Source organism: Pituophis catenifer, unplaced genomic scaffold, assembly GCF_029215685.1.
Source record: "Pituophis catenifer annectens isolate HBS135680 unplaced genomic scaffold, rPitCat1.0.hap2 SCAF_1, whole genome shotgun sequence".
NCBI classification, from domain to species: domain Eukaryota; kingdom Metazoa; phylum Chordata; class Lepidosauria; order Squamata; family Colubridae; genus Pituophis; species Pituophis catenifer.
In genome coordinates this window covers 88,039,884-88,055,860 of record NW_027256881.1, presented here as the reverse complement: position 1 = coordinate 88,055,860, position 15,977 = coordinate 88,039,884, and the positions used below count along the sequence as shown (strand labels likewise).

At 39.0% G+C, this 15,977-nt stretch overlaps 2 protein-coding genes across 2 annotated transcripts in view; both read left to right on the top strand.

Moving 5' to 3' along the window:
• PEX7 (peroxisomal biogenesis factor 7) overlaps window positions 1-1,460 on the top strand; it is a 51,339-nt gene extending 49,879 nt beyond the window's left edge. Inside the window, exon 10 of the mRNA XM_070952316.1 lies at window positions 401-1,460. Within this exon, the coding sequence (XP_070808417.1) occupies window positions 401-469 (69 nt within the window). The 3' untranslated portion in view covers window positions 470-1,460. The remainder of the gene's footprint in view (window positions 1-400) is intronic.
• An 8,093-nt stretch (window positions 1,461-9,553) lies between these two features.
• SLC35D3 (solute carrier family 35 member D3) lies at window positions 9,554-15,015 on the top strand. The gene is made up of 2 exons (XM_070952305.1): window positions 9,554-9,989; window positions 14,180-15,015. The coding sequence occupies exons 1-2, from the start codon at window positions 9,554-9,556 to the stop codon at window positions 15,013-15,015; spliced, it is 1,272 nt and encodes a 423-aa protein (XP_070808406.1).
• Window positions 15,016-15,977: the final 962 nt, after the last annotated feature.

Genomic DNA, 15,977 nt, shown 5'->3' with positions numbered 1-15,977 from the left:
ATTTAAAAACATTATTAAATACATTTATAAACTGTTAAAAATCTACTGATACAATAAAAATGATTAAATCATCATTATGTACTATAAAAGTAGTGAAATCAATTCCTGGAAAACTTAAATTAAGTTTTTAACTGTTTTGGACCACTTGACAGTGTAATGTTATGTTTATGTATGGTTAGTTAGTTTTTTAAATATTTATCTAAATGACATAAATGAAAATATTTAGAATGCAATTTTGTTATTTATTTATTCAAAATTGTTTTAAACTTTATATGTGTTGGCTTTATACTTAGCAGTATTGCAGGGGCAAAATTACCACTGCAAACATATAAATTATATTACATGAATATTTTTTGAATGCATATTATTTCTTGTCCTAAATTGTGTTTGTTCTCCATAGGTGGCTGACTGCGCTTGGGATGAAACTGTGAAGATCTATTATCCATCTTCATTGGTAGTTCCTGCTTAGAAAGATTTCTCAATTGCAAAGAACTGATTTATAAGAAATTATTTTTGTTTTTCTTGGGCATCTGTCATATTATGCCTTACTAACAATATTAGATTTTAATATGAACTTCAAAGTTTCAAACGTGATTAAGGACAGATTCATATAACATCTTGCACAGAACCTGGACTGAATCAGCAAAATGATCACATGCTATGTACAGAATATACAATTATGTAAATTATGAACAGGCAACCTAATAAATTCCAAATGTTTTGGTCTATAGCTTTTAACAGTCCCAAATAGCATGATTATTGCCAAGAGTTAGTGGAAATTGTATTCCAAGACACATGGAGGGCACTATAACACTATTCCTGTTGTAAATATTAGGTACAGTGTAGGAACTGTGTCTTATATTTATAAGAGTTAAAAATACAAATTTTATTGCAGTTTAAGTATTCTCACTGTTGCGATGTAGAATTTATCGTAAAACAATGTATCAGCATTGAACTGAGTTCATTATGGAATTTCTGTACAATAATGTATTATAATATGGCACATAGTTTTCACAGTTGATGGTTTTACAGTCTGAGTTTTATCTTTCTTTTTGTTTGTAAGACAAATTCTATAATTTTCTTGATCAAATTTAATACATTTTTAGATTCTGTTGTTTTGAATTAAACTATGATTGAACTAAAATTACCAACTTCTGAAGGAAAAATGAACATGACCTTAAGGCCAGAATCCAGACAAACTAGAAGGAAGGGCCAAAATGCCTAAGACAAAAAACAGTTGTGCCATTAACATAGGTATCCAAGTAGTAAAGTTACTTTCTATGTTTAGTATTTACTTGTTACAAAGAAATAATTTTTTATGTGATGTTAAACATTGTGCATATTTACTAATGAGAATAAGTAAAACTAAGTTATCTGTTTCAAAACTCAGTTGATTAATCCATGACAGATAATTTAAACTCCCCACAAAGCAAACTTAGCACTGATTTAATGTTGTCACAGTATGTGACAGTCAACTAAACTATTTTGAAAAAGTTATCCATTGCATATTTTTCTTTTTTGTACCATATATAAACTGAACGTTTATGCTGATCAGCTTCTGACAACCTGATATCATCTAGTTATGTATCTTACCAATACAGTTTCTCTCTCTCAGCCATCTTACCAATGATGGTGGGAAGTATAATATGACTCAGCTGGAAGATGCTAAGTTGTAGAAAGTCAACAAACATCTCCTAACAAGAAAGCGTTACTCTCTGAAGCTCAATCCAGTCATATGTGTGGTACTACTTGTGAAGTATGGCAATGAGCTTTAATGTATTTCTGTGTATCCATATTAATACAGTCTGATTTTCTCCAACCATAACCATTAAAAATATAATTGATAGAAATGTGGGAGTAAAATAGGTTTTCATCTCCTTGATCAGAAATGAAGAAAAAGTCCAAGATTCCAAAGCCGCCAAAGCCTATTGGCAAGTTGACATCTGTGCCAATTGTAACTAGAAGAGTGACAACATTTTCACAACTTCCCTTATAAACTCTATTTTTGGCTCTCCACCAGTATACAGTAGCGTCAATTTTGTATATAGTTTCATCTGCAATAACCTTTTATGCTGCTCATTAGCCATGTTGAATAAAGTTCACGGGAAATAGTCTGGACAGCCAGTTTGTCTGGAATAGAGTTTATTTAACTAGTTGAGCAGAGCTGAGAATCTATGCCTGTCCAGATAGTAGTATTGATCAGTGAGACTTGATTTTGGTGCTCTTAATGTTGAGACAAGATTTTTCACTATATGATGCAGCTTGTTGCTCAGTTTCTGCAACTCACAGAGGGAGCTTGCCGTTTAAATACTTTAAATGTACATTTTAAAATTTGAGTACTTATGATTGATAACCTTTCATCCCTAGGTATAAATTTCAACACATATTAACTGCTGTAGAGACTTGTTCTTGCTTTGTTCAGCTTTTAGATTTGATTGATTATATGCCATCAGTTGGTGTCAACTTTTAGCAACTATGTAGACCTTCATATCTTAGGTGACCCTGATGAAATTATATATTTTTGGTATATACTTCTATATACTATTGTGGTGCAGTGGTTAGAATGCAGTATTGCAAGCTAATTTTGCCGATTGCCAGCAGTTTGAGTCTCACTGACTCAAGGTTGACTCAGCCTTCTATCCTTCTGAGGTCGGTAAAATGAGAACACAGATTGTTGAGGACAATATGCTGACTCTGTAAATCGTTGTAATGCACTGTGAGGCAGTATATAAGTCTAAGTACTATTGCTATTACTATCTTTCTTTGCTTGACCCTTTCAGGAATGCTCCTCTGCCCCAATGACACATCACATAGAGGGGTGGGGATTAGTTTCTATATAAGTTTTCAAATAATCATATTTTTGGAGCAAGAGAAAAAATAATTATTAGTTTCTTTGTAGATTTGGTTTAATTACTGATTCTTTTTTGACCCTCAAGCATCCAACACACTTGTTTATAATTATCATAAAGGATAGATAAAATATAAGTATTTCTAGAAACAAAATTCTACAAATAGTTAATATGCATATAAGGAATAAAAAGGCACAATTTTGTGAAAATGTTTCAGATCTTTAAAACCAAAATTTGATTACTATGTATCAATTTTATGTAAAATATAAATGCTTTTGTGTTTTTAAAAAGATTGCAGGAGGCTGAAGCATCACAAACACTTGTAAATTTTTTCAGCCAAGAAATTGCATAGAAATATGCAGATACAGATATTGCCTGTAGCTATTTTAATGCTCAAATACAACTACTTATTTCCAGTATTAATACCACTTCCTTTTACCTCTTTCTCATGGAACACTGTATAAACAAGATATTACAGAAAATAGATCTAATGAAATGTTCTCTAAATTGTTTGTAAGAAAAGTAAATTATTGGAAAACAAAAATGGCAAGATTAAACCCTGTAGACTAAATGACTTAATAACTTGGCAATATCTGTTCTTTACATTTTATAGCTAGAAGAAAGTGTTTAAATTTAATTAGCCCTCCACCCTGATTTTCAACTTTTTTTGCTATAAACTGCTTCACCTTTATGTTCTCTTTCAATAATGAATAAATCCAATAAGAAATTTGCTGGTACTAAATAAATGTAATGTGTCCTTTAACAAACAATTTAAAAAATTACACTACAAACATCTTGCAACATAATACAAATATTTCTCCAGCACCAGTTACAGAAAATCAACTCTTAATTCTTCAAGCATAGTTCTTTTTTTCTTTTTTAATGCTGCAGCTTTTAAGGTTTTACTGCAGTAACTTCAGGTCTTTCAGTAGCATTCAAAAATAGTCTTTTAAGTCAATCCTGTAGGTCTATAATCCTATTTTATATTTTCCTCACTACGTGCCATGAAAATGTGAGATTTATATGGAACTATTCAGAATGTTTATCACAGTATGCTTTTTTTAATTATTGTGAACACAGACTGAAGTTACTGTTCTTAGAAGGATTAATTCTTACAATGAGATTTTACCATTATGAACAGTCACTGAACAATCTATAAGATCAAAGGTATAGCATTTTGGTCTCCTAAATGAATAATCCATGATCCAGTTAATTCCATATTTCAAGCTCCCTTCAGGGGATGAACGTTGCTTAGTAGTGCACTAGAATATATTTGCTCAACAATTTGTTCGTAAGACTTAAGGCCCACATTGACTTGATTTCTTCCAGGATGTCACTGTCTACTGATCCTATCATTTCACTAACCTGCTGCCATCCAGTTGTTATAGGATTACCATTCATTGAAGGCAGACAGGTGTAAGCAAGTACGTTTAGAATGTATATTTCCTGACTTTCCTCCAGGGAGCTCAAGAGAGTTATATGATTCTTTCCCCCCCCTCGCCCCCCCTTTTCAGTTTAAGCTTAAATCATTAAGTGGGAATTTAAACTTATGCTTGTGTATTTAGTGGAATCTCAGCTGTGCTTACAAGTTAATATCAAGCTCTAAACTCCCTCTAATTCTTTCTGTTAGCTAGTCACTGCTTCTTTGATTAATTTTCACAGAAAAAAATCACCATCTTCAGTTCTGCTATTAAGAGCATTGAAATGATTCGGGTAGAGAAATCACAAAGTGTCTTGCTTTGGAAAAAAAAAATACAAAAATATTCCACCTATTTCACACACAACCCACATCTTTTATACCAAAGCAGCCTTCACTAAAGGACTTCATTCAGAGAAGGGGTGAAATAGGGAAAAATTGCTTGTATATGAAGATCACTTTATACAATATATATGTGCTGAAAGATGTGCTGACAAAACCACCTCACTGCATTTTCTTTAGGCCTCTTTATTTCTTTATTTGATATGATTTTTTGACCTATGCATATCTATTCAGTGGAGGACTATTTTGAAGATGAAATGAGTCCAGCCTGGAAAGTGTTACATCCATCTTCTGATATCTGATAGTGAAAAAATAATAATAATAAACCTCTTTAATGCAGGTGCTATTTTTTCTACATTTGGTTTTCCTCTTAGGAATCCAAATTATTTGCCCAGAAATTTTTCTATTTCTGATCTGTGGGTCGCATACAGAATACAGATTGGAGAGATGATAAAATTGGACCACCTGTAAAAGGGCACGGCTGGCAGGCTGATTGATTAGAATCAGTAGACTGTAATAGGCTGTTGCAGGTCTAACTGAGAATGAAGGAGGGGGGGAAAGAATTGCAAAGGAACAATGGTGGGAAATGACTGGCAATCTATAATGGTCTATGGCCATTATAAATGATTGACTGATTGACAATGGCAATCCTTGTCTCACATTTTGTCAGTATTGCTTTAAAAGAATGATCATTTCTTACAGCTCCAATAAAGATCTTCAATGCCTATGACTTTTATTGAATGAATTCTAAAGTAGTGGAGGAATATACAGTAGGCTCTTTTGACCAACATGCCCTGTATGTTTAATTTTCTTTCTTCAAAATCACCATAAAATTTGAGGTTTCAGAATAAAAAAAGATTAGCAAACCTTTTAGTTGGTTCCTTAGTGCATTTTAATGGCAACGGTTTTGTTAACATCATAGAGTCCTGTTTCCATTCAAGATGTTATCTTCTTTCTGCTATATACGCCTCCAGTTCATAGTTTGCAACATTGCTATAAAATCTGACATCGTAATGATATCCAGAAAATGCTTTAGATATTTCTCTTAAACTAGCCAAAATAAATGGAAGCAAATCATAATGGTTGCCCCGCTCCCTCCCCTTATTAGGTATAGCTAATAAGATTTTGAAAGTCGTTCAAAATAAAACAATTAAAAACAATTTGAGTTTTAAAACCCAGTAAATATATCAGAAGCATGAAATGGCCTGCAGCATTAATTGGAGAAAAACAGAATTAAAAAAGAAGAGAGCAAGTTGAGGCCATATAACTAACTAACTTTCTTTCTTTTTCTTTCTTTCTTTCTTTCTTTCTTTCTTTCTTTCTTTCTTTCTTTCTTTCTTTCTTTCTCTTTCTTTTTTCTTTCTTTTATTTAAAGGGGCAATTGAAGCAAACAGCAATGGCAAGAGATGAAGTTCTAGATCTTACGATAAATCACCATTGTCAAATTCATACGGATTCTATCCAAGAGTTCTCAGCTTGAATATGTAATTGCTTACAGGCACACACTTAATTGCTTTGTTGTTTACAAGGAATGGTAATAGACCATGGACCATGGTTTGGGAAATGCTAGTTTGTGACATTTATGTCTGCTCTTGGAGCCACCTTTTGCAGAACCTCTTGCTGTACCTTCTAATTGAAATTAGGCCATTAGCCTGCTCTCCTGCTATGTATTTCCTGGCTGCTGAGATAGAACCTGTGTCAATACAGAGAGTCAGCCAAACCCTACAAAAGGCAAAGAAATGGGGTTGGCAATGAGACAGTATCCTGGTACATCATCTGAGGGCAGCAGGAACAGAGCAGGCTAGAAACCAGGAGACTTCGGCATGAAAGTCACCCAACTGGATGAATTTGGGCCAGTCACTCACTCTTAGCCCAACCCACCTCACAGGATTGTTATGGAGAAATTAGGAGGAAGGAGGAGTATTAGGTATATTCACACCACCCAGAGTTTTTTTGTAAAAAATATTAAAGGGATTAAAACAAAATAAAAAAGCATACTATATAGAACCTAGGATGCTCTCTGTCACCAACCATCCTTTGGGCACATGAGCACCATCAAAATAAACACCGGGATGCATTACTCTTACCATTTTTCTAAGAATGCCTCTAGGATATAATAACCAAGCAGCATTATTACATATCAAGTTTATATTTTATTTTTAAAAAGTCTTCAAAACTCGTGGACAGCATGGGAATTTGTTGGCTTGTACAAGTATATTGGTATCTATAGGAGCTATGTTCTTTTAGGGGTTTTCGTTTAGATTGCCACCTGTGTTAATTTAGATCAGAGTTTCTCAACCTCAGCAACTTTTAAGATATGTGGACTTTGACTCCCAGAATTCCCCATCCAAGCATGCTAGCTGGGGAATTCTGGGAGTTGAAGTCCACACATCCTAAGGCTACTGTGGTCGAGAAACACTGATTTAGATGAACATGAACATTTCCCTCTTCCTTTCACTGCCATTCTATTCTCCGCAACTGCTTTTAAATTCTTGAATAGGCAAATAATGAAGAAAAATGGACCAATCATCAGAGGGGGGAAAGGAATATGTAGTCCATATAGTTTTACATCTTAGGTGTTAACTAACCTCTGGACCACCAGAACAAAGTGCATCTTGATTCTTCAACTGTTTCTAATTTTATGGTGGAAAAGATAATATGTTTTGTGTGTATGTATGTATAATCCTATCTATGTCTGCCCTAAATGCTATCTCTGGCTCTTCCCACAGCCTTTAAACCTGTCCATCTCTTGGGCAGGGAAGTGCAACCCAAGGCTCTCTGCAAGCAAGCAATTCAGAGCTTTAGCGAGAGAGATCTACTCCTGCCTTCTGCCAAGGAGGCATTGTCTAGCACAAAATAGACCAGAGAGTGTCAGAAGGGGGTGGGAAAATGGGTCTCAGAATAGAACAACATTTTGGACTTTGCCCAGCCAACTGCTGGTGTCCAAAATTCATTTCACCAATAAATCTGTACGGATTGCGCCTACAGTTTCTTCCCAAAAACTGCTGCTTTGATCAACTGTCTCTCTGATTTGAAAGTCTTTGGAAGTGTCTGTACCTCTGTCCTGGCTGTCAAAGAAAATAGGACCATAAGGAGGTGAAAGAAAAGCTCATGAAGGCCTCTAGTTCAGTCAGAGGCAGCCTCGGTACCCTTCCAAGACCAGTTGCTAGGGGACAGGCAAGAAGAAGGGACGGTTGCCATTTGCCTTTTTTCAATTGCGAGCTTCCCCCAAGGAAGCACCGGCCAGACTAACCTTTGATCTCCCCATATGCTTATGCAGCGAACCCCCTCTGCGCAATACCCCGGCAAACAGGCGAAAGATCAGGCTGCGCGTTGCCCACGAGAAAGGTCTCCCCGGGTTCCAAATAGTTAGCGAGGAAATGCGCTTGCAACCGTTAGACGTGTTGCAAAAGTGCAAGATTTTTCTTTTTTTTAAGCCCGAGGGAGAATTGGACCATCTAAACCCTTAGCCACGCTTCTAGAACCATTCAGCGTCCACCCGCGAGCTCCTCGTTCCAGAAGAGCTGGCTTTGGCCAGGGCAAGGACCTCTTCGTCGAGGAAGCGTCTCCATTTCCAAAGCCATCTTCTTAGGCGGCTGGTGGAACCGTGTCTCCAGTGTCAGTGGGTGTGGAGTCTGGGCTTGGGGTGCTGAGGTCCATGTGGCTTGGCCAACCTTTCCCCAACCTGGTGTCTTCTAGAGGTCGCGGGCTACCATTCCCAGTATGGCTGCTGAAGTGTAAATTAGAAGTGACTCCGGAGCGTCGCCTGTCTGTGATTCGCTTCCTTTTACTACTGGAATACGATCTCTTTCCATCACTTCAGGGCAACTAATCTTTGCTCATTCCCTTTGCAGCGGTGTCTTCTTTTTTCGCCTTTTCCTTCCCCCCACCCCTTCCCCACTTTTAAGTGGGAAGTTATTTCGAAGAGTAATTTGGAGAGAGAGAGAGAGAGAGAGAGAGAGAGAGCATAAAAGATTTGCGTAAGATTTTTGCTTCTCGCGCGCTTTGAGTACCTTCCTTGGGTCTTGCTACTTCCCCTCCAAGGGTTAACTCTCGCTGCTACTTTCGAAGCACCTGTTTCTTTAGCTTGCAGAAAACCGGCCAAGCCTCGGCTGGATCGATATTTGCATTTCCGTTAGAAGGACACTAACCCTAATTCACTTAATCAGGACGGATGGCTATTCCATTAGCAAATTGTGCGCGGAAAAGCATCCACGAGGAACCGAGTTTCCCCAGCTCGGTTTTCGCTTTGTTTGCAACCGCGGCAAGCGGAGGGCGAACCCGGGTGAGTGGGTTTTGTTTTTTTTTTTTTGTTCTGACGAGACAGGGCAAGGCAACCGTCGAGTTTGTGCATTTAAATATATATATATTTAACACGTGGGGAGAGGGGGGGTCGCCCCCACCTTAGGACCTTTTTTCAAAATTCAGCTCCACCACTCCTCCTCTCCTTCCTTTTTCTTCCAGGAACAAAGCAGGTCCATGATTCATAATAGCCAGAACAATCTGAGCGGGTCAAGTAGGAAGCGTGGCCAATAACGCTCTTCCGATTGTCCCCATTTCATTAAGGTAATGGGAAGCGCCGGGGCACCCAGCCCCCCCTCTGCGTCAGCAACAGCAGCTGGGGGATCTGGTAGGCTGCCGGTGGCCGAATCTGCGGAGACATTTCCCAGCGGATCCTGCCCCCCCCCCTGCCGCCCACCACGATTGATCACCGACCGTCCCCCTTCCGCCTGTGACCCCCTCCGCCGTCAAGCGGCTGCGCTCGGGGCTTGCCGGCAAAGTTGTCTCTTGCTGAGGCGCGGAGGCACCCCTGGCACCCCGGAGGCTCCCAGCCAGGAGAGGATCGCGGCTCTTTCCCGTGCTCGGGAGAGGCGGGAGAGCAGAGCGCCGACGGCTTGGGCGGTTAGGAAGCGGGGTGTGTGTGTGTGTGTGTGGGGTGGGCAGGATGCAGCTGTGCCGGGGCCGCGCGTTGGGCATCTCCGTGGCGGTGGCGCACGGGGTTTTCTCCGGCTCGCTCAACATCCTGCTGAAGTTTCTCCTCAACCGTTACCACTTCACCTTTCTGACGGTGCTGCAGTGCTTGACCAGCTCCACGGCGGCGCTCAGCCTGGAGGTGCTGCGGCGACGGGGCGCCGTCGAAATGCCGCCCTTCAGCTTCAGCCTGGGGCGCGCTTTCGCCGGGGCCACGCTCCTCTCCACGCTGCAGTCCAGCCTGACCCTCTGGTCCCTGCGCGGGCTCAGCCTGCCCATGTACGTGGTCTTCAAGCGCTGCCTGCCCCTCGTCACCCTCCTCATCGGCGTCCTGGTGCTCAAGAACGGCGTCCCTTCCCTCGGGGTGTCGGTGGCCGTCCTTATCACCACCTGCGGGGCTGCTCTGGCAGGTGAGTGCGAGCCAGAGGAAAAGGCTCCACGCGGCTCCTCCGCAGCCCGGCTCCCCTTCTTGTAATCCCTGCTCTGCCCCTTCTCCCCAGCCCTGCCCCCCCTCCCTCCCCTCACTATTGCCCCTCCAGATAATCCCCCCTTCCTGTCATTCTTGCCATACTTGCGCCCACCCGAAACCTTGGCAGGCACACTTCACCTTCCATCTCATCTCTCTCTGTCTGTGCTCAACCTATCACCACCACCCCACCTGCGCTACAATTCCCTCTGGGATCTTCATTTGCTTTCCCCGTCCCCTGCTCCCACCAGTTATGTCTTACCCCTTCCAGGTTTCCCCTGGTTCATTATTACACTCCTATGGGACTCTAGACTAACCGTCTCATAGTTGTTGTGCTCAAGAACAAGTATTGTTCTTTTCTCGTCCCATTAATTTTCCAGTCTGTCTCCTTATAGTTCCAATCCTGATGTCCTTTCTTGTGTGCTCTTTTAAATTCTCTTCCAGTCCTGCCAGGATAGCTGCTCTTCACACTCCACATGCTTTAGCCCTTTTTTCTCACCTAATTCCATCCCCCACCCACCCACCCACCTCACAACCTCCCTTCTACAGATTCTAAGGCTTTGACCATTACTTTGGGATATGAAGCGCAAACCATCAAAGTCCTGGCCTTTGCTTTCCCCCCCCCCATCATGCCTTCTCCCAAAGCTACATACAATTAGCAGAGTCTTCTTTTGGTCTCCCCCCATATTCTGCTGGCAAGACTTCAGGTCTTCTGGTACCTGCTGCTTCCTAAGCACGGCACTACACATTAGAAGGCACAAACCTATGTGAACCAAATGCATGGGGCAGGTATGCAGGCAATTCAGTTACTGGCTCCTGGCAACTATAGATGCTTAATAGTTTATTATTATATTTGTATACTGCCCTTCTCCTGAGGGACTCAGGACGGTGAACAGCCATGGTAAAAACAATGTACAACAAAAATTAAAAGCTTATTAAAATAATTCAATCATTCGGCCAAATTTAAAACATCCAACTAACTGTAATATATACAGCTGTGTGTATATTAACTAACTGTACAACTGTACTAACTGTGTGTATAACCAACTAACTGTAATATATACAGCTGTGTGCACAAACCTAAAGGTAAAATGGTCTGCCTTCCCTCCTTCTATAACCTTAGATGTACCCTGGCTAAAAATGCAATAAGGCACTGTGTGAAGCTGTCCATCTCTAACCTTAGTTTGGCTGGGCTACTTTCTGTTTTTGATTCCACACCAGCTCACAGCACACTTCCTCTGTCTTCCAATAATTAAAGCTTATGGGGTTCTCGTGTGCTTTTTCTCCCGTGATAAATGCTCATTTACTCTTCAGTTTATGAAGCCTGAAGCAGTCACATGTTGGTTTATTCCCCCCCCCCCCCCCCCCGGTGCACTGACAGGTATCTTTGTCAACAAAACAAAAATGTATACTGGTGGGTACAACAACTTTTAATTCATAACAAAATATACTTTCCCGTATTTCCTACCACATAACAGTAACAGTTATGGAATATGGTGATTCTTACCCTTCCTGGATGTTACTTTTGTACAGAAGGGTTGACACTTGAAGTGGTCCAGCTGGTTTCCCCCCAATTCTGCTTTTTCCCTTCTTCAGCCTCCTGTTACTTACAGCTGCCTAACTTCCTCTGTCACATACAAGCTCTTGCCAAGGATGAGAAGAAACTCTTGTGAAAAGCTGCATCATGGATCTCCTGGGCAGTGTCATTGCTTCTATAATCTATAATTAAAGTCTTATTATCATCACCTTAATAGAAGGGGGCAGGGAGGAAGGAAGGAAGCAATAATTGAGTTATCAGAGTTTCTGGAGTGCATTGTATAGCAAGTGGGAATGAGGGATTGAAATATACAGTAGTGTTAAAATCTTGGGTTGATTGTCCTTTGCTTTCAGGTCGACATAAAAATGTCTGAGCTGAATATAAATGAATAAAATGTTCAGGCACTTCTGAGTGACATCTTCTTGTTATTGTTATCATTATTAAAAGAGGGTTCGTATTTATTTTCTACTGGGGACAGAAGGTTTTTGTTTTGCCTGGAAATTTGTGAAAATTTGATCATTAACAACCAACTACTGTAAACATGCACCCTCTAAACAGATCTGACTACTTTCTGAAGTACCAATAGTAGACAATTACATTTTCACGTATGTTTCTGTGACATAAGGCCTTTGTAAATGTTAATATTGAGTCTACATGCTCCCAGTGGCATGGTTTTCACAACTGTTCTAAAAGAACGTCATTAGATGTTTTAATTTATTTGTCTTTAAAAAAAAAAAAAGAAAAGAAAAAATCCAAAACACATTTTCATTTTTGAAGCTCTTTTTTATGCTTAGGGATTTTTTTTTTTTTTTTTGGTATGGGTTATCTACGGCTATACTGCTATAGTCATGCTATGCTTCCTTAGAAATATCCAGCAATGAGAACTATTTGAAATAGGTCTCCGGATACAATTGTGAACATCTCTTTGTATTACTGAGATTATCCGTGCTGCCTTTTTATAATTTTTTCCCCCTATACAGCAATAGCAAAAAATGTCCTGATTTTGCCTCTAACTTTGAATCTGTGTCTCTAGTTTTATAATCCAACCAAATGAAGAAAGGGAAACCTTGCCACTTGAAGAAAATTCTGCTCACTCCTATGCTTTAATTCTTAATTACAGTCATAAGAACATAATAGCCATGTTGGATCAGATCAAAGAGCCAATCTGGTCCACAATTCTGTTTCCATAGTAGCCAACCAGCTGCTTCTGGGGCCATCACAAATAGGACATGTGGCCAATAGTCCTCTCTTGTTATTTCTTAACAGCTGGTGTTCAGAAATGCTGCCTTAGATAGGAAAAGCATTTTATAGCCATTATGACTACAGCTATCTTGGTTATTTTATAGTTAGTTTTGATTGATTTTAAGCAGCTTTTTAAAAATATCACTCCCTCTTATTAAATTGTTCTATTGTTTTTAATGTTTAATATTAAAGCAATGATGTTTGATTATGGTTGGATTTGAATTATTATTATTATTGACTGAGAGCAACAGAGAAAATTGTATGTCTTAAATTTGACTTAATTCCTAAAAAAAGGAGAGAATCGTCTTTACATCTTATTGCAGTACATTTTGTAGTTTAATTTTGGAAAGTTGATGAAATTCTCCTCTTTATCTAACCTGAATACTGAGCAGTATCCTGTTCCATTGGATAACACCATGCCCATTAAATGAGAGAGAAAAAGTAATCCTCATTGTGCAGACGCTTCTACGTTGAATTTTCCTGCAAATCATTGGAACAGTAAAATTAAAGATGATCCTAAGCAATACTTGTGAAATTTGTACAGATTAGCTTTATCTGATTCAGGGCTTCCAACAATGCTTTAAGAATATTATCCTCAAAAGTTGAATTGAGGTAAAATACAAAAAAATTAATATCCACAATAATAACCCTAATCCAGGCAGTCATTGCTGTGCCTCAATCTAACATTGTTAAACCATACATAGTTTACCACTCAGAATTAATCCTAATTGGTATTAGCTCTGCAAGATTAAGTTATCTATCTAAGAATGGACTCAGCTTCAAAATCTGGTTTCTATCATTGATGGTTCATTTTTGAGTTTGAACCAGTCTAATTCTGACAGGTTGTTCATTTTAGATTCTCTTTACTCATGCTGTACCTTATTTCAGGTTATCGGTAGATAAATTTGATGAATGGTTGTCAGTAAGTAGAATTAGAATAGATGGTTTTGTTATCCTATAGATCTTTTCAACAAACATTTCCATTATCACTTGTCTTTGCATTGGCTCTGTTGACTAAGAATGTTTGGAACTTAATCACCGAAAGAAAAAGTTTTAGTGCCTTGCCTGAAAGTAGAACATTCATAAATTAATACAGGAATATAAGGTTAACAGATTTATTCAAAACTTTTCTAGTTCAACTTTTTTCCCAACATTGGCCAGATATGCTTATTCCCAAACAGTTCCCAAGTAAATTGATGATAGCTCTTCTTAGCAGTTTATTCCATGTATCCTAAAATGCTGGTAGCTAATATCTCATCAAAGCCGATCTTCTACTGATGTAGTTCATATAACGATGATGAAATATATTTCAAGTGCATGTAAATTTTCTCTCTCTTTCTTTTCAAAATTGGCAGGTGCGGGTGACCTGACTGGTGATCCCATTGGGTATGTCACCGGAGTTCTGGCTGTGTTGGTACATGCAGGATATTTGGTTGTGATTCAAAAGATGAGTGCAGATAGTGACTACGGGCCTCTGACAGCCCAATATGCCATTGCCGTTTCAGCCACACCTTTTCTCATCCTATTCGCCTTTGTCAGCATGGAAGCCATCAATATCTGGTCGTTCCCAGGATGGAAAGATCCCCTCATGACATTCATCTTTTTTGCCTGTGTCTTATTGGGCTGTGCCATGAATTTTACAACCCTTCATTGCACTTACATCAACTCAGCTGTAACCACTAGTTTTGTTGGTGTTGTGAAGAGCATTGCAACCATCACCGTTGGGATGGTAGCGTTCAATGATGTGGAACCCACAAAGCTGTTCATAGCAGGGGTAGTAGTAAACACTGTAGGATCCATCACCTATTGTATAGTCAAGTTTATTGAGACAAGGAAACAGAGTAATTATGAAGATCTGGAAGAGGAACTTAGAGAAGAAGAGAAGAAAGACTATGAGGGAAGTCAACCACCCTTTTCAATGGAGGAGATGCCTAAGGAGGCAGAATCTGGAGATCCAATAATGGAGGAGTCAGCAGATGAAAACAAACAGCACAGCACAGAAGAGATGGGCAGCACTGGAGAAGAAAGAAATGCTACTCTTGTTCCAGTAGATGGTAGTACCGAAGAACTTAACAGAAACTCACTAAAGAATGCCTATCTTGGAATATGGAGGTTAATTAGGGGGGCCAATTATGCAAAGAAAGATTATCTAGTAGAAAACGAAGAGTTACCAAGTCCTGAAAAGGAGTAATTCTGTAACAAATTCCAAACAAGAATCTATGTCTTTTATTCCTTGTGGTGGGAATATGGACCAACAAATGCTTTCATACATTCATAAAAAAAAGCTTAATGGGGAAAAGTTATCTCATTCTAATGGAACTAAAGCACCAGGTTCATGCTTAGATTCAGTGAATTTTCATTTTTCAGGGTACATAATTTCAGATCAGGACCAATAAAGCAAACATCTCATACTGGAAATCCTAGGTTTATAGCCATAGAAGTCAACTAGATAAGATTTACAGGTTCCTCCACGAATGCTTCTAGAAGCCTTAATATAATTATTCCAAGATGTTCAATGCCATAAACAAAATCTAAAGTTTTTTTTCCTAAGATAGTGCAAAAGAAGAAAATACTGGGTTTCATGTGAGCTGAATTAAATAAGTAGGAGATGGGGGGTGGAAATAACTGCCAGAATGGATGTATGTGCATATTATTGAGGATTTGTGGGCTATCCTTACCATAAATGAATGAAAGCCAAATCATAAGATTCTGCTGAAAATTCTATACCATCCATTTTAAATTCTACCTCTCTAAAATTGATTTTTTTTTTATTTTTAATTTGATTTATATGCCGCCCTTCTCCGAAGACTCAGGGCGGCTTACAATGTGCTCAGCAATATAAACATGCATAAAGAAGTATATTTATTACCGCAGAGTGTATAGACTATTCTGAGGTGCAATGCTTCTAAACTTGAAGGTTGCATCTAGAGCTGTCCTACTAAATGTAGCTAATGCCTTTTAGATTACAGATCTAGAAATCATAATCAGGTCTTGAATTATGTATAATTAATTATACATGTGGAAGGAATTCATATTGTTTTACATGAGATACATTTATCCTTTTGGATTCCATGGACTAACCCTTTTTCTGGGCTGGGTTGCCAAATCAACTGGTGTCTCCGCACTCCTATTATAAGAAGGGAAGCCCTGATT